Source organism: Eumetopias jubatus, unplaced genomic scaffold (genome assembly GCF_037043125.1).
Source record: "Eumetopias jubatus isolate StellerSeaLion01/CBP00866 unplaced genomic scaffold, mEumJub1_p1.0 scaffold_13, whole genome shotgun sequence".
Lineage (NCBI taxonomy): Eukaryota > Metazoa > Chordata > Mammalia > Carnivora > Otariidae > Eumetopias > Eumetopias jubatus.
The window spans coordinates 6,771,494-6,794,776 of NW_028274819.1; the positions used below are offsets into that span (position 1 = coordinate 6,771,494).

At 50.5% G+C, this 23,283-nt stretch overlaps 1 protein-coding gene across 1 annotated transcript; it reads left to right on the forward strand.

Moving 5' to 3' along the window:
* The first annotated feature begins 4,110 nt into the window (after positions 1-4,110).
* AP5B1 (adaptor related protein complex 5 subunit beta 1) lies at positions 4,111-7,388 on the forward strand. The gene is made up of 3 exons (XM_028118451.2): positions 4,111-4,168; positions 4,512-4,679; positions 4,783-7,388. The coding sequence occupies exons 2-3, from the start codon at positions 4,530-4,532 to the stop codon at positions 7,264-7,266; spliced, it is 2,634 nt and encodes an 877-aa protein (XP_027974252.1). The 5' UTR covers positions 4,111-4,168; positions 4,512-4,529; the 3' UTR covers positions 7,267-7,388.
* Positions 7,389-23,283: the final 15,895 nt, after the last annotated feature.

Genomic DNA, 23,283 nt, shown 5'->3' on the forward strand with positions numbered 1-23,283 from the left:
TGCTGGGCTCCCAGCCTGAGCAGCCCGGGGAGAGCTGGGGCAGGAGTTAGATGGAGAAGGCATGGAACAACCCCTTCCTGTTCTCAGAGAAAGCTTAGCAGGGGAGCTTCGAGGGGGGTGGAGGTGGGTCAGGGGCTGGGAAGCAGGGAGGCTTGAAGGCAGAAGGGCTTCCGGGAGATGAGATGTGCTGCAACAAGCAGGAAAGGGCCTGGAGTTGGGCTGCCCTAGACTTTTAGTCTCTGGGTACTCGAACCAAGCCACCTAACCTGTCAGGGCCTCAGTTTACACATCTGTAAAGTGGGGCTCCTAGTTCCAGCTCTCTTTCTCAGAGCAGTCAAGAGATATTGATTTGCTTTTGCCTGGAAGTCTAGCAGCCTTTGAAAATGGACTCAGCCTTAAAGCAGGCTGATGGTGCCCCGGCCACCAAGGCCTCTGCGCGGCTCAAACAGTGGCCTTTCCAGCGTTATTTAACAATAACCTCGGGGAGGCTGCAAAGCCCCTGAGAAGCCATGAGTGCTGTCAGGACACCGACCCTGCACCTCTGCAGAGTTCCTGCCCGTGGGCCTCCCAACGTCCTACTGCAAGGGTGGGCAAAAGGCTCCCTCGGCGGAGCTGGGGGGGGGGCGGGGGGGCAGTAGCCAGAGGAGGAGGCTTCCTGGGCCATCTGGAGCCTCTGGAACAGTGCAAAGAGAAGCCAAAGGTTCCTGCTGGAGGAAGCCAAAGAGCCAGGTGAGGCTCTCCATGGTGGCCTCATGTCTGACCTGCCAGACTTTATTCCCTCCTCAGTTCCCACAGCCTTCCTCATCGCGGGGACTGGAATCATCAGCCCCCAAGTACTCAGGGCCAAAGCCCACAGTTGTCTGTCCCCTCTTCCCTGCCCCTCCACATCCACCCACCACCAAGTCCCGGGAGCTCCCAAATCATCGGGCACGCGCCCACACCTCCCTCCGCAGCTACCACCCTGGGCCAAGGCCCCGGCGCGTTTCACCTGGCCACAAGGCAGCCTCCGGAGTAACCTTGGCCCCCTTCCCCCACTGGCAGCCAGCTGTCTCCCCTCGGCCCAAGCCCTCCCGTGGCTCCCATGGCAGCTGGGGGCCTGGTGCACTCTGGTCCCTCCCAGCCTCCTGACCGCTCGCCTCTCCCTTCCTGCTGGTTCTGCGTGTGCCAGCCACGCTGCTTGCCCGCCATCCACCGAGCCTGCCAAAGCCTGGTCCTGCTCAGGCCTCTCCTCTGGTGTGCCTTCCTCCCAGAACACTTTTCCCCACCTGATGACTGGTTACCTCTTGTCATTCAGGTTTCAGCCAAGTGTCCCCCTTCCAAGAGGCCTCTCTGGCCACCTAGCTAAATCCTTGTCCCCCAGTCACCTCCGGCCCATTACCCTTTCCTGTTTTCCGTGTAGCATCTTTTACTCTGAAATTTTGGTTTGTCCTCTTTGTTTATTGTCTGTTATCCGCCCCCCCCCCCCACCGTAAGTTCTGTATACAAGGGACCTCTTTCTTTTAACACCGTTTTAGTAGCTTTATTTTGATATAATTCATATACCATAAAATTCACCTTTTTAAAGTATACAATTCAGGGGGTTTGGTATCTTCACAGAGTTGTGCAGCTATCACCACGGTCTTCCAGAACATTCTCATCACCCCAAAAGTAACCCCGTAAACATTAGCAGTCAACCCCATTCTGCTCTTCTCCAAGCCCCTGGCATCCATTACTCTGCTTTCTCTCTATGGATTTGCCTACTGAGGTGTTCTTTTTAAAGCATCCCCGTATCCCCAGGGAACACCCAGTGCTGGGAAGATGGGTTGGCCATGTCCCTATTTTACAGATGAGAAAACAGGCTCAGAACCCCTGGGAAACTGACTTTCCCTTTTCCAAGCCTTGTGTCTAGGGTCTCCCCAGAGCTGGGCTACACCGGGGAGGCTGGAAACCCATCAGGAAAAGAAGGAATGAGGTGTGAACATCGAGTTGGGGGAGTTCCCTGGCTGCAGCCCATACCTGGGCCCTCTTGGCTGGGAGGTCCCTTTCCCGGGCAGGCCTGCTGACTGTGGATTCAGGGAATGTTCATGCCGTCAGTGCTGGTGGGCTGAGCTTAACTCTCTGCCTGGCCTGTGCCAGGGACAGACCAGTGCCACCCTCCCACAGGGGAACAGAGCAGGGACATCTGGGCAGGCAGGTAAGGGGAAGGTCCATCCCAGGACCTGGACACCCCGGAGGGCTGCGGGTAGCTGGTGTGGAAGGAGGGCCAAGTCAGGGGCAGCAGGGGGCCGTTTGTTGATGTCCAGCCTCCACCTCTTAGGAGCTCTGTGACTTTGGGCAAGTGACTGCACTTCTTTGGGCCTTCATTTCCTCATCTGTGAATGGTACCCATCCCCAGGTACCCCAGGGTTGCTGTGAGCCTGGGAGTCCATGTGGATGCACCCACCACACCATCAGGAACCACACGCAGGTTCCCTCCCTCCCTCCAGACCCCTGGCCCCAAGGAGTCAAGGCCCAGAAACACTGCTGTCAGAAGCTGAATGAGGGCCAAAGCCAGTGGCAGATTTCCTGACCCTTTGAAGCCTGTCTCTTCAACTGTAAACGAGGTTTAATAATCATTCCTCCCTCCCTATGAGTGGTGAGGGCTAGGGGTGTGTAGTTATCAGCACCCTCTGGGCCTCAGACAGGGAAACCAGACAGGCTCCTTGTTACCCCCAAGCTGCCTTCCCTCCCAGGGCTGCTCTCATCCTGGCCTCTTTCATCTTAGGTTTAATTAGCCAGGCTGCCCCACCCCACAGTCTCTTGGGCGGGAGTCATCACTCCCATTTTATAGATGGGGAAACTGAGGCACCTAGAGGGAAGTGGTTTGGAGCTGCCGCCTGTGAGTCAACTATGGAGCCAGGGCCCAGAGGAGCTGGGACTGGGCTTTCCAGCTGGACCTGTCTCCATCCCCCTGGCATCCCTGGCACCGCAGGCACCCAGACAGCCTCTTTTCCAGCTCTCTCTACCCCACCACTCCCTACCACCTCCCATCTGGAGGGCAGCAGGACGGGGTAGGGAGGGGCCTGCGAAGCTTGGAGAAAGGAGAGAAACTAGTTGGCAGCGCTAACATGGGGGCTCAGGTCTGTTTCATCTTCAAAGCCGCCTAATTAGAGCCCAAGGTGTTACTGTAGCCGCCTGTGGGGCCTGGACGCCCGCAGTTCTGGGCCCTGGAAGCCAGCGGTCAGTGGGGCATCTGCCGTGGGGGTCCCGGGCCCAGGAGACGCCAGTTGGTGAGCACCAGGCGAGCCCCCTGAGTGTCGCCAACCAGCTCCGATCCAGTCCTCTGGAATTCCAAGAGTGCTGGGTTCGTGGGCTGCTTGGCCCTAGGTCTTTAGTGGCGAAGTCTCCGTTTCCAGGTCCGTGCTAGGCATGCCGTGAACCCTGTGATCCACCGGGCCCTGCCACTCGGCACGTCTGCATCCCGTTGTTTCCCCGGCTTCATCCAGGATTATGGCCTTGCCCTGCCAGCTTTACACTGGCTCGGCTGGCCGCAACCCTTGCCGACTGTCGACTACTGGTATGGCCTAAGGCAAAGGTCAGCAGCTTCCGCCCGCGGTGACCCCGGCTCCGGCTCCGCGCCCCCAAGCCCAGCCGGTGGGGGGCCAGGGCCGGCGTCGGAGAAGCGAAGCCAAGCCCTGAGGCGCCCGCCCGACCGGTTCGGCCGGGGCTGCGAGGAGCACTTCCTGCGGGCGCTCTGGGACCGCACCTTGCACACCCCCCAGCGGACACCGTGGGAGCCCAGAGACCCTCACCCCACGCCCCCCGCATGGTGCGGAGCGCCCGGGCGCCGGCGGGGGGCGCGCTGATTGCCATCGCGGGCGCGGCGGGCGCTGTCCCCTGGAAGGCCCTGGGATCGCAGCCCGCGCGCGGACGGGACCCCGGCATCCGGGAGCCCGGGCCCACCCAACTCCACCGCCTCTGCCCGGGCCTGAGGCGGTTTCGGGGAATGGGGGCCCGCGCGCAGCGGAACAGTTACTCAGCCCCAGCGAAACCGGCGAGTCGGCACCTGCTGGAGGGGCGGGAGGGAAGGCGGTGGCCCCGTTACGGCCCCGCCCCCGCCGCCCACGCGCCGCGCGCCCCGCCCCGCCGCGCGCCGCCGCCCGGAAGGAGCCGGCCGGCCCGAGCGCCCGCCGCGGCTGAGTCAGGCGAGGTGAGAGCGGCCGGCCCGTTACCGCGGGCGCCGGGGGCCGGGGCGGCGCTGTGGTTTCGGTGTCTGCAGCGGGCGGGCGGCCTAATGAGCTCTCGGCACGCACCCCGCGCCGGCGGCCCTGCCCCGCGGGAACCCGTGGTTGCCCGCTCTGGCGTCGCCCCCGAAACCTCTCGATTTCATCTCGGGGTCCGGGCGCTGGGTCCCCGCTGGCGTCTGCGCGTGGCAGGGGGCGGCTGGGATTTGCGAGGCGGCCCTGGGGTGACGGAGGCCCCTTCGGGGTGCGCACAGGTGCTCGGGCGCCCTCTGGCGGCCGCGGGCCTCACCTTCCCTCGCTTCTTTGCAGGGACCTGGGTGCTGGACCATGGGACCCCTGAGCCGGGAAACCTGGGCCCAGCGCCTGGGCGCCTTCCGGGCCAGCCCGTCCGCCTTCATGGCCGGTCCCGAGGGTGAGGATCTGGGTCGTGACCTGCTGAACGAACTGAGAAGTGAGAAGCTGAGCGAACAGACCAAGGTAGGCCCTGTGTGCACCCTCTGCCCTGGCCCATCTCGTCACCTCAGCCCACCGCGCCCTGAACCTCACTTTCGTGATTCCCACCCAAATCCCCCATCCCCAGGTTTCCTTGCTGGCCCTGAGCCTGGAGTACCCAGCCCAGCTGTGGCCGGATGCCGCTGCGGCCGAGGCAGCCGCCACCTCCCTGTTGGACACCTTGGTCCTTCTGCCCCCACGGCCCTCAGCCCTGCGGCGGCCCCTGCTGCTGGCGGCCACCACAGCCCTGGCGGCCGGAGATGCGCTGGGCCCCACCTCGGGAGCCTCCCGCCGGCTCCTGCCCCTACTTCTTGGCTTGGCCTCGGGCCGCGATCTGGGCCGAGGCTTTGGCCCCGCCTCGGAGCAGCGCCCCCTGCAGGCCACAGCTTGTGAGTGCCTGCGGGAGCTGGAGAGCTGCAAGCCAGGGCTGCTGGGGGGCTGCCTCGGGCTGCTACGGAGCCTGCTGGGGCAGGAAGGCCCGGTCCAGCCGCTCAGCCTGCTGCTGGCACTTGCTCTGCGCAACACCTTGATGATACAGGCCAGGGCGAGGGCCGGCCTGCAGGGCCTGCTCGTGGCCGGGGATATGCCCGCGGCAGGTGGTCCCTGGAACTGGACACTAGCTGAGGAGGGGGATGCCCACCTTCAGCCCCAGGCACCTAGCTGGCCGGCTGCCGAGGAGGAGGAGTGTGGCCTTGCAGTGCTGGAGCCCAGTCCTGAGGAGGCCCGGGAGCTGCGGGCTGCTGTGGCCCAGCTTCTGGACACTTCCTACCTGCTCACTCCTGTGGCTCAGGCCCAGCTTCTGTGGCTGCTGGGCTGGGCTTTGCGGGGGCTTCGGGGACAGCCACCAGTGCTCTTCAAGCCACAGTTGGTACGGCTGCTGGGCACGGCCCAGCTGACGCTGCTGCATGCCGTTCTGGCGCTCAAGGCGGCCTTTGGTGAAGCCCTGTTCACGGCCCAGGATGAGGCCTTGCTTCTCCGCCGGCTCACCTTGGCTGCCCAGCACCCAGCCCTGCCCCTGCCCGCCCATCTCTTCTACCTGCACTGCCTGCTGAACTTCCCTGAGAACTGTCCTCTAGGCCCCACAGGAGAGGAGACGGCCCCCCTGCTGCTAGGGCCCCGGCTGTGCCGTGGCCTCCTGCCCAGTCTCCTGCATGACCCGTCAGCCCTCCTGGCCCACCTGCATCTGCTGTGCCTGCTCTGTGCGGAAGATGAAGAAAAGGAGGAGAAAGGCCAGGATTGGTGTCCCCGGCATTACCTGGGGGAGCTGCTGGCTGGCCTGCGGCAGAGGGCAGCCCTGCATGGGGGCCCCCGGGCCTTGGCCACTCTCTGCTTCCAGGCCTCCTACCTGGTGGTTCACTGCCTAGCCACGCAACCTACGGTGCTGACACCCTTGACCCACGGACTGGCCCGGCTGTACCGAGCCCGGCCTGCGCTGGCTCCCCATTTTGTGGATCTCTTGGATAGGGTGGGCCCTGAACTGGGGGAGCCCCTGAGAACGGCATTGCGGCAGGAAGTGGTGTCCAGGCCGGGCAGGGATGAGGCCCTTCGTTGGCACCTGCAGATACTGTCCAAAGTGGCAGACGGGAAGGCTCCAAGTGCCACCCTAGGCTTCCTGCGTGCGGCGGCGGCCCACTGCACGGACTGGGGCCTCCAGCAGGCACTGCTGCAGGTCTGCCGGGCTTTGCTGCGCGCGGGGGTTGGGGAAGGCCTGGCCGACTTGCTGCAGGCACTGGCCAGACAGTTGGAAGACCCTGATGGGCGGGACCGCGCACGCCTCTACTACATCCTCCTGGCCCACCTGGCAGGGCCCAAGCTGGGGGTGGCCCTGGGCCCCTCGCTGGCCGCCCCAGCTTTGACCTCCTCACTGGTGGCCGAGAACCAGGGCTTTGCCGCAGTGCTGATGGTGCAGGAGGCCCCGGCCCCGATGCGGCTAAGTGTGGGGCCCCGCAGAGCGGCCGGCCCAGTCCCGGTGCTGCAGCTCCAGGTGGAGGTGCTGGAGCCGCTGTACTCCGTGGAGCTGCGCTTCCGCGTAGAAGGACAGCTCTATGCACCCCTGGGTGCGGTTCACGTGCCCTGCCTGCTCCCGGGCCGCCCCTGCCGGCCTCTGCACCTGCCGCTGCAGCCCCGTCGCCCGGCTCCCGCACAGCTGGCCGTGCGCGCCCTGTTCGCCACCCCCGCTGGCCTCACGTGCCACGCCCACCTGCCGCCCCTGCCTGTGAACTTTGCCGACCTTTTCCTGCCTTTCCCTCGGGCCCCTGACAGGGACAAGCAGGGCTTCTTTGAGGAGCTCTGGGACTCCTGCCTGCCAGAGGGCGCCGAGAGTCGCCTCTGGTGCCCTCTTGGGCCACAGGGGCTGGAGGCCTTGGTGGCCCGCCACCTGGACCCTTTTGTGGTGGTGGCCCAGCCCCCCACCAGCTACCATGTGGCCATCCGCCTGCCCCCAGCCTCGAGGCTGTTGTTGCGACTGGAGGCGGCCCAGGGGGACGGAGTGCCCGTGGCCCTGCGGACTGACGACTGGGCCGTGCTGCCCCTGGCCGGGGACTACCTCCGTGGGCTGTCAGCCGCCGTCTGAACCGGGAGGCCAGGCCAGACCCTGAGCCGGTCTTGCCCAAAGGAGGGCACCAAGGGCCAGGAGACAGTCCTGCGGCTCCTTTCTCAAAAAAAAAAAAAAAAAAAAAAAAAAAGATTCACCAATGACCTTCACTGGTTGGTTTTCTTTTGAGCCCTGGATGGGCATGCACACGGGGATGGGGGAGGAGAGGCTCCGGGAAAACTTCCAGACTAGGAACCCCCGTACTGCAGGGCTCCAAAGTTTCTTCCTGCCAGGCAAGTGGGAGAAAAAATATCCTTGTCTCTACTTCCCAGAGAGGGTCAGGCCTTGGCCCAAAGCCATGCAGCAACTTAGGAACATGGGAGCTGGCCTTGGGCTTCCTCACCTGGGGACCGGGGCTCTTCAGTGCCAGAGCTTTGCGGCGTCCCTGCCCCAGTGAGCTCAGGCTGGCTAGGACGATGGTCCAAAGTCCAGAAACAGGAGGCTGCAGGGGTCCGGTGGCCCCCTCCTGGGGAGGGGGGCTCCCCGTGCTGCGTTGATTGGAGCCAGTTCTAGGAAGGGTCCATCAGTACAGTTTCGGAGCCGAGAGAGAGAGAGGCCCCACGGAGTGGGCTGCAACGAGGCTGACTTTTCCTCACCCCAACCCCACCTGTGGACTTAAGAATCTTCTAGGTAAGACAAACTCGTCCCCCGTGGCCTTTTTCCAAATACGTGAGATTCTTTGGGTTCAAACGTATTGAGGCCATCTCTACTGCCAGGCACCAAGCTGGTATTTTCCACAGACGATGCCTCACGTCATGCTTGCGACAGCTCAGCAGGGCCCCACAGATGCGGAAATCTGTAGGCCAGAGGGGCTGAATGATTTTCCTGTGGTCACCCACCTGGTTAGTAATTGTGTTTTGTCATCCCGGAGCAGGTTTCCATTACCACACTGTCAGAAGGAAGAGCTGCGTGGGCCAGAGGGCCACAGGGTCCCCAGGCCTCTCTGCCCTGGGCCAGCCTTCAGGCGGTTGCAGGAGCTGCAGTCGGCAGCGGTGGGCCCAGAAGGACCAGGGGCTTGGGCCTAACTTCTGTGGCCCCTGCCTCTCGGGCTCCCAGCGCACAGGTTCCTGTGGGCCATTCCTGCCCCTCCTGATTGCGGCAGGACAGGAAATGGGAGCAGGGCCTGGGACAAGTGGGGCTCTTCTGGCCCAGGTCAAAAGGTCTGTCCTGAGTTTGAGGTACGGCAGTCAGTCGTGTGATCTGGGCCAGCCATGGCAAATCAGGAAGGGGTTGGTTCCAGGAAACCAGCTTGTCTAGCTGTTTGTGGCAGAAAGGGAGTGAAGATGACTGACTACTTCCACGATGGCTGGGAAGGCCAGAGGAGAGGGCCTCCGGGAGCCAGCCCCGGCACTGCTGAGTTCCAGAATGCACCGCCCTGCCTGCAGTCCAGCTCCTCTCAGCACCAGGTGCTGGGCGCAGACTCTGGAAGGTGGGTGCAGCTGCCAGCAGGGCCTCCTGACCCCCCGCAGCGCCAGCGTGCTGGCACCCTACAGAAAGGCTGAGCTCCCAAAGCTGCCATAGAGCCTCGGCCTTCAGAGGGCATCCAGTGAGTGGGCCGGATGTCTCCCACAGACCTCCAGCACAGGGAAGTCTGGAAAACGTGCCTGTTTCTTTTTGCCCTCAGATGCAGGAGGTAGGGTTAATCCTTACCCTAAGATTAAGATCACTGGCCTGTGTAGGGACTCACCAGCCATCCTTTTGTTCATCCGGCTAGCCATCCATGCATCCACCCACCTCTCCAGTGCTGGGCCCCAGATGACCCCCAACTTCCCCATCCCCACCACACATCTGCCACAGTGGGCGTCATAAATGTCCCCTCATGTGTGTCTGTGACAATTTCCCTAGGATACACACAAGGAGCAGAATTGCTGAATCATAAGGCATGCATATGCTTTATTGGACTAAGAGATGTCTGAGTAATTAAAGTTTTCATTTTTTATTTATTTTTTTAAAAGATTTTTATTTATTTGACAGAGAGATAGAGAGCGAGCACAAGTAGGCAGAGTGGCAGGCAGAGGGAGAGGAAGAAGCAGGCTCTCCGCTGAGCAGGGAGGCAGACGTGGGGCTTGATCCCAGGATCCTGGGATCATGACCCGAGCCGAAGGCAGCCGCCTAACCAACTGAGCCACCCGGGGCCTCTGAGTAATTAAAGTTTTTAGTTTTGCATCCTCTCAGTATGCCTAGGAAAGTAGGGATGGACATGAGCGAACCAGCTCACGACATCCACCACAGTCCACCCCTTTGCCTGCTCCACGTCCACATACCCCTGCTCATACTTCAACCTGAAGGTCGTAGCAACAACAACCTGCTCCCACAACAACCCGTCCTACAACCAAGACTTCTTGCCAAAAGGGAAGACTCCAATTTCCATTGGCCACTGGCCACCTGTCTGGACATTCACAGTGTTTTCCAGCTGCTGGTTCTCCACTTCCTGGTACATTCATACCCTTCCCCACCTCCCTGAGGTTAGGCCCGGCCATGAGACCAGCTCTGGCTACTGAAATGGAGAGTGTCGGTTCTGGGGCAAGACATTCACTGCTAGCACTCAGCCCCCTGGCCCTCTCCCGCCCTGGCATGGCCGTGGTGGAAATGTTCATGGATGTGGATGTGCTCGATAGTTAGGTCACAATCCTGTCTTGGTATCCTTTACCAAAGGCACTGGACTAAGAAGGCAATCATTAATAACACACACTTTTTATGACACAAGAGGAAAGACATGGGCAGGGATAGTTGTTAAGCTATATTTTACTTGCAAGGAAGAAAGTATTGTGTAATGAGTTACAAGGCCACAATGGGGGCTTCCAACTTTCACAAATAAGAACATTGTACAGGGTGTCCAGTTAACTTCAAAGAAACAACAGATGATTTTTTTTCATGTCAGTATGTATGTCCCAAACATTAGGACATACTTTTACCCAAAAAAGAAAAATAGTTGTTTCTCTGAAACTCATATAGAATCAGTCATCCTGTATTTTGTCTCTCCACCCTAGGTTGGTATTTATAACTTATTTCTTCTACGATCCATTATATATATGTGTGTGTGTGTGTGTGTATATATATATATATATATATATATTTTTTTTTTTTCCTTCAAGGCTCTTTACATGGTAAGGTAACCTTCATCCCTGAGAAGTCTGAGTCCTTGGTAAGTCTGCTGCCTGTGTTGAGTGTCTTTAGTTCTTTGAGTCCTGGGAACTCCCCCTCTCCACTGTGTGACCACGGCAATTTCTTCCTTGCTCATCAGGACCAATCCTCCTTTCAGAGCTGTTGGTTCCAAGACATGAAAAGGGCAAAATGACAAGGTAGCGGTCTTCCCTTCCAGTTCAAAAGAACCAGTGCTTTATCCATTAGCATTCACTCTTGGGTACCAAGGACTCTAAACTAGCAAGGCCCAAAACTGGAGGGAAGAGAAGCGAATATTTTGAGAGGGACTTCCAGTAGCAGCGCAGGTTCTCATCCCCCCCCCCAAATAATCTGGCATAAAGACAAGAGAAAGATGTAATTACACAAAACCAAAATGCTCAAACTTAAAAGTACCTGTAAGTAAGAACAAACAAAAAACAAGGGACAGCGCACCATCTCCTACGTCCCCGTCCCAGCCCCACCTGGCACGGGCTCCGGGCAGACTGGCAGAGAGAAACTAGGAGAAGAGGGGAGCTAGTAATGGCTGACGCTTGATGGAAGACCTCCCAGAAAGACTGAGTCCACCTGAAGTCTGAAAATGTGAAGACATGTCCAGAGCAGGTCAGAGGGAGAGATTTCAAAGTACATGGTGATTTGACTGGACAGTCTTTGAAACACACAGATTCGGGGAGAGCGAAGGGCAAAAAGGAAGGGAGAAGTGCCTTTTGGCATTTGGCCGTCAAAGGGGAAGCAAATGGAGAAATTTCATGGCTCTGCAAGACAAAAGAACAAAATCAAAGGACCCACAACTCCTTCCCCACTCTCCAAACAAACAAATCCATGAAAGCATCTGGACTCTGCTGAGCTGATAGAAGAGGGAGCATTAAACTTGGAATAAAACACCCAGCACCGCAGAAATGAGCAAGAAAAGATTAACAGGTTCATATGGAGTCATTGCAAAATATCAAAAAAGGAATTTCGTTGCATATCAACCAAGGAAAATTTACACACACCCCTGAATAAACAGCCACAAAACATAAGAAAGCTGAACACAGCACTATAAACAGAGCTACATATACTTAAAACAAGTGTTTGAAGATATGCAAAATCACCCAGAATGAGAAATTTTGAAAGGAATGGAAATAGATAAAACCCAGGAAAAGAATGAGGAAGGTTGACTGAACTCAGGAGAAAATTGGAAGAAACAGACAAAATTATCCAGAAATACAGATTACATTATAAGATGCCCAAGGGAGAATGGACTCAAATAAATGTATAATAAGGGACATTGAAGAGAGACAGAAAAACAACCAAGAAAATGAGATAAAGAAGTAGAAGTCAGAACAAAATAATGGTAGAAGATGGCAAAGAAGGAATCCCATTTGCATTGGTGGAGTCTTAGAAGAAAAACCAAACAATGAACCAGAACTGATAATTAACACCGTAAGAAAACTTTCCAAGAGCAAAAAATCTGCACATTGGAAGAGCCCACTGGGAACCTTGGAAAATTAGAACAATCAACGTTGAGACATATCCTCATAAAACTATTAGATTTCAAAATATTTTTTAAAAAGAATTCTCAAGGGGTGCCTGGGTGGCTCAGTTGGTTAAGCTTCCAACTCTTGATTTCAGCTCAGGTCATGATCTCAGTGAGGTCGGCCTCTGCGCTGGGCGTGGAGCCTGCTTAAGATTTTCTTTCTCCCTCTCCCCTTGCCCCCTCTCCCACTGGCTCCTGTGCTCGCTCACTCTCTCTCTCTCTCTCTCTCTCTCTCTCTCTCAAAAAAAAAAAAAAAAGCGCTCAAGATCCTCAGGAAGAAAGATCAAATAACTTACAAAGGCAAAAGAATCAGAATGGCATCAGATTTTTAAAAGCCAACATACAAAGCAATACAGCAATGAGACAGCTTTTTTTAAACATTCTGTTTTTTAAAGTGTGAACCAAGAATTTTGTATTCAAACAAGTTGTCCTTCAAGTATCAAGGCCATAGGAAACAGTTTTCTGTTTTTCAACAAGTACTTCAGGAATTCGGCACCCATGAGCCAATCTGAAAGAGAATGCACTTCATCCAACCAAGAGATGATGAATATCTGTGGATATGACCTAAGGCTAAAACAAAGGTGGCATGAGGGTAAATAAGTAAAAATGTTTTATATTGTGATAGCTCATGTAATTAATGTAATTAAAAACGTGGGAGGGGCGCCTGGGTGGCTCAGTCGTTAAGTGTCTACCTTCCGCTCAGGTCGTGATCCCAGGGTCCTGGGATCGAGCCCCGCCTCGGGCTCCCTGCTCTGTGGGAAGCCTGCTTCTTCTCCCTCTCCCACTCCCCCTGCTTGTGTTCCTGCTCTCACTGTCTCTCTCTCTCTGTCAAATAAATAAATAAAATCTTAAAAAAAAAAAACGTGGAAGAAGAGAGAAGGAGGGAAATAGGATAAAGCTCACTGGTGGTGGTATGGGTGACTCTCAGCTCCAAATTCACTCTCATTGGCTGCTCTGTGAAAATAAATCTGGGCCCTTTAAATATTGGTCTCGGCCAGCTGGCTCATTATTAAGCTTGGTCGGCAGAGGGCGCAGAGGAGCCACTGCAGAAGGTAGTTTGCGGTCCACCGTCTGCAGGACTCACCAGGACAACCTCCTGCAGCTTCTCCAGTACCGGAGGCTCCAGGGATCAAGCGACTCCAGCACCCATGGTTTTGCCTGCACCAGCCTCCTCTCGCGCATGCCAGCCAGCAGCCAGCAGCTTCCCAGCACCTCACCTTGGACAGTTTTGCAGCAAACTATCTCGAGTGAGAGGGGCGCCTGGGTGGCTCAGTTGGTTAAGCGGCTGCCTTCAGCTCTGGTTGAGATCTGGGATCCTGGGATCCAGCCCCACGGCGGGCTCCCCGCTGAGCGGGGAGTCTGCTTATCCCTCCGCCCCTCCCCCTGACTTGTGCCCTCTCTCTCTCAAATCAATTAATCAATCTTAAAAAAAAAAAAAAAGTATCTCCAATGAGACACCTCCCCATAAACAGGCTTCCCTGGCACCCTACAGAATGGTTTTCCAGCAAGTTCCACCAGCACAGCACCACAGTAACTTCTCTGTCACCCTGTGAGCCACAGGCATGCTGTGTCCAGCTGGATCTGGATCTCAGACTTGTCGGTAGGAAGGGAGGTGCTCTTCCGGGCACAGCGTTGCTGTAAATGGGGGGTGGGGGGGCTGCTTCCTGTATCTTCTATTTCTATATGCTTTGGAGTTCTCTTTTCCTATTACTGGCCAATGCCTTGTACTTCAGTCCCCTGTTATAGTTAATAATTCTTTATATTAAACTTCCCCCATTCAAATGACTGTGTGATTTCTCTCCTGATTGGGCCCTGATAAAACAGGCAATAGGTGGGAGTTAAAGGTATCAGTAAAAATGGATAAGCCAGACAAAGTTTTGAAACTGAGGGTTTTTTTTTTAAAAGGTATAAATACAATGGTAAACACTAGAACAGAAAATGTAAGTCTTCCTATTTATCTTATAAATTAAAGATCAAAGACTAGGAGCGCCTGGATGGCTCAGTTGGTTGAGCATCCAACTCTTGATTTCGGCTCAGGGCATGATCTCAGGGTTGTGAGATCCCACACCCCACCCCCACCCCCACTCAGCGTGGAGTCTGCTTGAGATTCTCTCTCTCCCTCTGCCTCTGCTCCTTTCCCTGCACACATTTTCATTCTAAATAAATAAATAAATAAAATCTTTAAAAATTATATCAAAGAATATACACCTCATAGAGAAAGAAATGTCAGAACGAGAAAAGACCCCAAATCGCCAAAGTAACGTTGAAAAGGAAAACCAAAGCTGGAGGCATCATAATTCTGGACTTCAAAGGATATTACAAAGCTGTAATCATCAAGACAGTATGGTACTGGCACAAAACCACATAGATCAGTGGAATAGAATAGAGAACCCAGAAATGGACCCAGAACTATATGGTCAACTAATCTTTGACAAAGTAGGAAAGAATATGCAGTGGAAAAAATGACAGTCTCTTCAACAAATGATGTTGGGAAAATTAAATAGCAACATGCAGAAGAATGAAATTGGAACACTTTCTTACACCACACACTAAAATAAATCCAAAATGGATGAAAGACCTAAATGTGAGAGAGGAATCCATCAAAATCCTAGAGGAAAACACAGGCAGCAACTTCTTTTACCTCAGCCATAGCAACTTCTTACTAGACACATCTCCAGAGGCAAGGGAAACAAAAGCAAAAATGAACTATTGGGATTTCATTAAGATAAAAAACTTCTGCACAGTGATGGGAACAATCAACAAAACTAAAAGGCAACCAACAGAATGGGAGAATATATTTGCAAATGACATGTCAGATAAAGGGCTAGTATCTAAAATCTATAAAGAATTTATCAAACTCAACATCCAAAAAATAAATTCCCAGTTAAGAAATGGGCAGAAGACATGAACAGACATTTCTCCAAAGAAGGTGAACAATCGGCTAACAGACATTTGAAAAAAATGGCCAACATCACTCATCATCAGAGAAATACAAATCAAAACCACGAGATACCACCTCACACTTGTCAGCACGGGCAAAATTAACAAGTCAGGAAATGACAGATGTTGGCGAGGATACAGAGAAAGGGGAACCCTCTTACACTGTTGGTGGGAATGCAAACTGGTGCAGCCACTCTGGAAAACAGTACGGTGGTTCCTCAAAAAGTTAAAAATAGAACTATCCAGGGCGCCTGGGTGGCTCAGTCGGTTAAGTGTCCGACTCTTGATTTTGGCTCAGGTCATGATCTCATGGTCGTGAAATCAAGCCCCGAATGAGGCTCTGCACTCAGCAAGGAGTCTGCTTGAGATTCTCTCTCTCCCTCTCCCTCGGCCCCTCCCCCTGTTCTCTCTCCCAAATAAATAAATAAATCCTAAAAAAAAAATAATGGAACTACCCTATGACCCAGCAATTGCTCTACTAGGTATTTATGCAAAGAATATAAAAAATACCAATTCGAAGAGGCACATACACCACAATGTTTACAGCAGCAATGTCTACAATAGCCAAAGTATGGAAAGAGCTGAAATGTCCATTGGCTGATGAGTGGATAAAGAAGATGTGGTGTGTATATATACAATGGAATATTACTTGGCCATCAAAAAAAGAATGAAATCTTGCCATTTGCAAGTTGGGGTCTGACTGTGGGGAGAGTGGCCACTTCATCCTGACTCCATCAGTGAAAGAGGTATGCACTAAACTTCCAAGCACCTACATTTGTGCATAACTTATTGGGTGGTCAAGCCTGGTAAAATGGTCCGGATGAACATGTGATTCTTTTAAATGTTAAAGATTTTTGTATAGAAAAAAAATCCGTGATGTGGATGGAACTAGAGAGCATTATGCTAAGCGAAATAAGTCAGTCAGAGGAAGACAAATACCATATGATTTCACTCATGTGGAATTTAAGAAACAAAACAGACGAACATAGGGAAAGGGAAGGAAAAATAAAATAAGATAAAAACAGAGAGGGAGGCAAAACATAAGAGACTCTTAACTACAGAGAACAAACTGAGGGTTGCTGGAGGGGAGGTGGGTGGGGGGATGGGCTAAATGCGTGATGGGCATTAAGGAGGGCACCTGTGATGAGCACTGGGTGTTGTACGTAAGCGATGAATCACTAGATTCTACCCCTGAAACTAATACTACACTATACGTTAACTAATTTGAATTTAAATAAAATCTTGGAGGAAAGAAATAGCAAATATAACAAGCATAAAATATTATGAAGGAGAGTTAAGACCAAACATACCAATTATATTGATAAATGTAAATGTAAGGCTTAACTCGCCTATTTTTTTTAAAGTTTTCAGTAGGGCTCAAATAGCAAGACCCAACTATGTGTTACCTACCAGAGAAACACCTAGAGCAACATGATTCAGAGAAACTAAAGATAAGGGGATGGACAAAGGTGTACCAGGTAAAAGGAAACAATAAAAAATCACAGGTAATGTTCTTGATATAAAGCAAAGTAGAATTCAAGTTGCAAAGCATTAAACATGACAAAAATATTCTGGAATTTGATCATTGTGGTGGTTTCACAATCTTGTGAATATATTAAAATGACTAGATTTTATACTTTAAAGGGGTGAATTTTATGGTCTTTGAATTATATATCAATATGGAATTTTCTAATGATGGCAACTTTTTCAACGTATGAAGGCAGTGAATTTGAAGGAGCTCTCAATGGCCAAGCCTGGAACGAGTTAAGTAAGAAAATAATGATAATAATGGATTAAAACCTATAGAATGAGTAAATATCCATGAGCCCGTGTTGCTATAAGTAAGTAATTGAATGAATAAATGAGGGAAAAGGGAAAGCTCTAGAATTCCAATTAATTAGGGGCGCCTGGGTGGCTCAGATGGTTAAGCATCTGCCTTTGGCTCAGGTCATGATCCCAGGGTCGTAGGATCGAGTCCCGCATCGGGCTCCCTGGTCGGTGGAGAGCCTGCTTCTCCCTCTCCCTCTGCTGCTCTCCCTGCTTGTGCTCTCTCGCTCTGTCAAATAAATAAAATATTTAGAATTCCAATTAATCAATGTCGAAGGAATGCCAGAAATAGAATCACCACTAGGCAAACATCATAGTGGTAATAGCTTCAGGCAATCATCAGTGAATTCTTAAATAGTGGGAAAAGTGTGATAAGGGACAGATTATTTGCAGAGTCTCAAAATATCTCCCTATAAGATACTTATGAATTATAAAATAAAATATAGTAACTCTGGAGGGGAGAACTCTGACAGACACCACCTTCACCAAGTGATTAGAGTTAACATACCAGTAATATGTGATGGGGCATCTGGCTGGCTCAGTCCAAGGAGTGTGCAACTCTTGATCTTGGGGTTGTGGGTTCGAGTCCCATGCTGTGTATAGAGATTACTTCAAAATAAAATCTTTAAAAAAAAAGTGCAATGATATGTTGATGGAGAAAGGCACAATAGTGTTTCTGTGGTATTCTTGCCAAAAATAAATATCTTCAATCCAATTGGGAGAAAACATCAGGCAAATCCAAACTGAGAGAGATTCTACAAAATAACTGGCCAGTGCTCTTCATAAGTGTCATGGTCGTAAAAGAAAAAAAATGACTAAGGAACTGTCACATATGGGAGAAGACTAGAAAGCATGGTAATTAGATGTAATGTGGGATCTTAGGTCAGATCCTGGACCAGAAAATGGGCGTTGATGGGAAATCTGGCAAAATTTGAATATAGTCTGCAAATTCGTTCATAGTGTTGTATCAGTGCTACTTTCTTGTTTTGATCATTGCACTCTGGCTCTATAAAATGTCAACATTAGGAGAAGCCAAGTGAAGGGTATTTGGGAACTCTTTCAGGTTCTCTGTAAGTTTAAAACTAGTTCAAATAAAAGTTGAAAAAAAATGTGAGATAATCACTTTATATAAAAGAAGCCTCTCCTACTTTTATCCCTTGGTTCCCAGACCCTTATATTCTGATCAAACGTGAAAAAACACGGCATATAAGTCCTTGATTCAGAGGATTGTTCTGTTTTCTTAGATTCCGTATTTGTCTATTTGGCATCTGTTAATTACAGCACCAAACTAACAGCCAAGTTGTTTACATCTCCCCTGCGATCCAGAGCCCAAACCCTGAGCCACCTCCTCTACTTACTTCTCAAAAACCAAGTCAATATTCCCTTGCCCTAAATCAGCCCTGGTACCAGACACCTAGGGACAGTCCCTATGTCCCACAGTCCACCAGAATTATTCCAACTAGCCAATCCTAAGCTGTTTACCCTGCCCTACCTTGACTTTCCCACAGAAGCTCCCCAAAAGGCAGTGTCCTATGTCTTCCCTTCACTCCTCTCTGACTCCTGGTCAACTCTGGTGCTACCCCACATGGCCCCGTGTGGCGTGTTGTGCCTCTTGTTTCCAGGGGAACTGTAAGTAACATTGAACTTTTCTCTCAAAGACATTGATCTCTCCATGTCATCACTCAGTCACCACTACTGATGAAAATTTATAGGTACCATTAGGATAAAGACATACCATATCCTATAGGACAGCTGCCTGAAGCTAGCAAGATATTATCCCCCAGTAGGCAGAGTAACTGTTCTGAGTAAGCCCCCCACTGTTCTATAAAGCCTGCTATTCCAAGATGGCTCGTGGTAAGACCTGTGATGCCCATGGTCCTGGCCCCAGTTGCCCCATTCCTTTTGCAGCCAAGAGAGGTTCCAGGCTTGGAAGCAGTGCTGTGGGGTATACGGCCAATGAAAATCCTGGTTGAGTGAGGCACTGTGGTCAGGGAAAGCAAAGCCATCTCCAGAATAAGCAAACTCTGGAGAGGAATTTCTGCCACCTCCATCACAGAGGCAATCCAATGTCGTCAAACTTAAACTGAGTGTCTGGCTGATCTCTTGGAATAGATTCTGCTATATCAGGAGTTCAGCACAGGACTCTCCTTTTGGACCGTGAGGCATTTGTCTGTGGCAGTGGTCAGATCAGCTTCGCTGGAGAGAAATTCATGTTGTTGAGCTCACCATGCAGTCTCCATCCCTGGCCCAGAACGACTTTTTTTCATGAACCTATCGGGCAAGAAGAGGTATGATTGGGAAATTAACGTGTCACCTTCTACACCTTTATCCGGGAGATACAACATTACACTCTGAACCCATTCCAAGAAGTCTACGCACATACCTCTTTATTAGACCTCTTTGCCACCAAGTTTCTTTTTTTTTTTTAATTTAAGATTTATTTATTTATTTATTTTAGTGAGAGAGAGTGCAGACAGCAGTAGGGAGGGGCAGAGGATGAGGGAGCGAGAAACCCAAGCCGACTCTGCCGGAGTGTGGAGCCAGACCCAGGGCTTGATTTCAAGACCCCGAGATCAGACCTGAGCCGACACCAAAATTCGGACACTGGACCAACTGCACCACCCAGGTGCCCACTAAGTTTCTTTTTTTAAAGTTTATTGAGGCAGGGGCGCCTGGGTGGCTCAGTTGTTGTGTCTGCCTTTGGCTCAGGTCCTGGGATTGAAGCCCGCATCGGGCTCCCTGCTCCATGGGAAGCCTGCTTCCCCCTCTCCCACTCCCCCTGCTTGTGTTCCCTCTCTCGCTGTGTCTCTTTGTCAAATAAATAAATAAAATCTTTAAAAAAATAAAATGTATTGAGGCATTACTGACACACTATTATATTAGTTTCAGGTATACAAACAACATAGTGATCTGAGCCACCAATTTTTTAATTACATTCTTTCCATGTCCCAGAACATCTGCCTAACCTTTAGCTTCCACCATGAATCACTATAGAACAGTGGTTCTCCACTGGGAGGGGGGGTGTCTCATTTTCTAAGAGATATCTAGCAATAGATGGAGACATTCTTGGTTGTCACAATTGTAGGGGACTTTGGGGGGGCACTGCTATGGCATCAAGTGTATAGAGGCCAGGGATGCTGCTAAACATCCTACAGAGCATAGGACAGGCCCCCACAACAAGAATTATCCAGCCCCAAATGTCAGGAGTGTCAAGGTGGAGAAATCTTTTTTTTTTTTTTAAAGATTTTATTTATTTATTAGAGAGCGAGCGAGAGAGAAACAGCATGAGAGGGGAGAGAGTCAGAGGGAGAAGCAGGCTCCCCGCTGAGCCGGGAGCCCAATGTGGGACTCGATCCCAGGACTCCGGGATCATGACCTGAGCCGAAGGCAGTCGCTTAACCAACTAAGCCACCCAGGCGCCCAAGGTGGAGAAATCTTGATATACAGCCACATTGCTAGTCATCCTCTTTCTAGGCCAAGTGGGTAACTAGCTGTCCACTTCTCCTTCTGGACCCCTACCAATGGGCTGTAACGATATAGCATTCTATGTCCAGTTGGTACCAGCTTATGATGCACACCACCTGTAAGCCCAGTTGGTACCAGCTTATGATGTACACCATCTGTAAGCCCGGCTTAAACTTTTTATTCTTCAGCTAGTTGGTCATAGAGAACTACCCATGAGGTCAAATATATAGTAAGCTGGAGACTTGACTGCAAAGAAGAAGTGGGACCCTGGGGGGCAGGAACAGTTAACTTCAAGAAATTATAGGGACATGTGAAATGAATGGCAGCAATGTAACAAGGGAATGTTACAAGCAGAAACTGGGAATACTTTGTTACAAAGTACCTATAGTGTTATTTGAAAGCAGGCTTAGATGAATTATAAACATATATTGCAAACTCTAGGGCAACAAATAAAAAAAATTTTTTTTAGGGTGCCTGGGTGGCTCAGTCCTTAAGCGTCTGCCTTCGGCTCACATCATGAACCCAGGGTCCTGGGATCGAGCCCCGTGGGAGGCCTGCTTCTCCCTCTCCCACTCCCGCTGCTTGTGTTCCCTCTCTCACTGTGTCTCTCTCTGTCAAATAAATAAAATCTTAAAAAAAATTTTTTTATGTATAATTGATATACTAAGAGAGGAGAGAAAATGGAGTCATATGAAATGCCAGTTAAAGGCAGAGAAGGCGGGGGTGCCTGGCTGGCTCAGTCAGTAGAACATGTGACTCTTTATCTCAGGATTGTAAGTTTGAGCCCCATATGGAGATCACCTTAAAAAAAAAGAATAAAGTATTTTTTTTAAAAAGATTTGTTTATTTGAGAGAAAGAAAGAGAGGTGAAGGGCAGCAGGGGAGGGAAAGATAAACCCAAGCAGACTCTGCTCAGCATGGAGCCCGACATAGGGCTCCATCCCACGACCCTGAGACCATGTCCTGAGCTGAAACCAAGAGTCGGATTCCCAACGGACTGGGCCACCCAGGCACCCCAAAGAATAAAATCTTAAAAAAAAAATAAAATAAAGGCAGAGAAAAGAGGGGAAGATTTTTTAAAAAGTGTCACAAATAAAACAATGAAAACATGGTTCATATTAATCCAACCATATCGATAATCACTTTCATTGTGAGTATGCCAATTAAAAGACAGAGACTGTCATCATGGATTTAAAAAAAAGACCAAACTATATGTTGTCTACAAGAGACCCACGTTAAATATAAAGACACAGGGAGAATAATAGTAAAGGGATGAAGACAGATATACCATGCTGACACTGATCCAAAGAAAGCTGGACCAGCTATGTTAACTTCAGACAAAGCAGGCTTCAGAATAAGGAAAAATATCAGGGATAAAGAGGGGCATTATAGAAAGATAAAGGGGTCAATTTTCCAAGAAGACCTAACAATGCTTAATGTGTATGTAATGTACCTAACAACAGAGCTTCAAGATGTATGAGGCAGGGGCATCTTGGTGGTTCAATTGGTTAAGCGTCTGATTCTTTATTTGGGCTCAGGTCATGATCTCAGGGTCGTGAGATCCAGCCCCGCGTTGGGTTCTGTGCCAGTTGTGGAGCCTGCTTAAAATTCTCTCTCTTGGGGCACCTGGGTGGCTCAGTCATTAGGCGTCTGCCTTCGGCTGAGGTCATGATCCCAGGGTCCTGGGATCGAGCCCCGCATCGGACTCCCTGCTCGGCGGGAAGCCTGCTTCTCCCTCTCCCACTCCCCCTGCTTTCGTTCCCTCTCTCGCTGTGTCTCTCTCTGTCAAATAAATAAAATCTTAAAAAAAAATTTCTCTCTCACCCTCTCCCTCTGCCCGTCCCCACTCCCTCTCTTAAAAAAAAAATATGAGGCAAAAACTTGGTAGAAGTGAAAGGAGAAATAGACAAATACACTGCTTGTGGGAGACTTCAACACCTTTTTATCAGTAAATGCCAGATCAAGGAGGCAGAAAATCAGTATTGATGTGGTTGAACTGAATAGTACCATTAATCAACTGGATTTAATTATAGAATACTTCTATAGATTATAGAATATTGCACTCAACAGCAGCAGAATACATGTTCTTCTCAAGTGCAGTGGAACATTCACCAAGAAAGACCACATTTGGGGCCATAAAACACACCTTAACAAATTTAAAAGAATAGAAATCTGTTCTTCAACCACAGTGGAATTAAACTAGAAATCAATGACAGAAAGATTGCGGGAAAATTCTCAAATATTTGGAGACTAACTAACACCCTTTAAATAACACATGGGTCAAAGAAGTTTCAAGAGAAAATTTTAAATATCTTGAATTAAATGAAAATAAAATATAACTTGTCAAAATCTGTGGGATTCAACGAACGTTCTACTTAGAGTGAGGTTTATGGTATTGAATTCATATTTTAGAAAAGAAGATAGCTCTAAAACGAATAATCTAAGCTCCTGCTTCACGAAACTAGAGAAGGAAGAGGAATATAAGCCTAAAGCAAGCAAAGGGGAAAAAATAACAAAAATTAGAGTAGAAATCAATGAAACTGAAAGCAGGAAATCAACAGAGAACATTAATGAAACCAAAAGCTGATTTTATGAAAAGATCAGTAAAAATTGATAAGCCTCTAGCCAGACTAAGAAAAAAAGAGAGAAGACACAAATTACTAATACCAGATATAAAAGAGGGGTCATCACTACTGATCCCATGGTCATTAAAGGGATAATAAAGAAATATTACGAACAACTCTGTGTCCACAATCTGGTAACTTAAATGAAATGGACCAATTCCTTGAATGAAAACTTACACAAAGAAAAATAGATTTTCTGAATAGACCTATCTCTATTAAAGAATTTGAATCAATAATAAGTATACAAGGGTCCCTGGGTGGCTCAGATGGTTCAGCATCTGCCTTCGGCTCAGGTCATGATCCCAGGGTCCTGGGATCGAGTCCCGCATTGGGCTCCCTTCTCAGTGGGGGGCCTGCTTCTCCCTCTGCTTCTCTGTCTGTCTCTGTCTCTTATGAATAAATAAATAAAATATTTAAAAAATAAGAAGTATATAAAATATGATATTTACCATTATATATTATTAATCTATAACATAATTA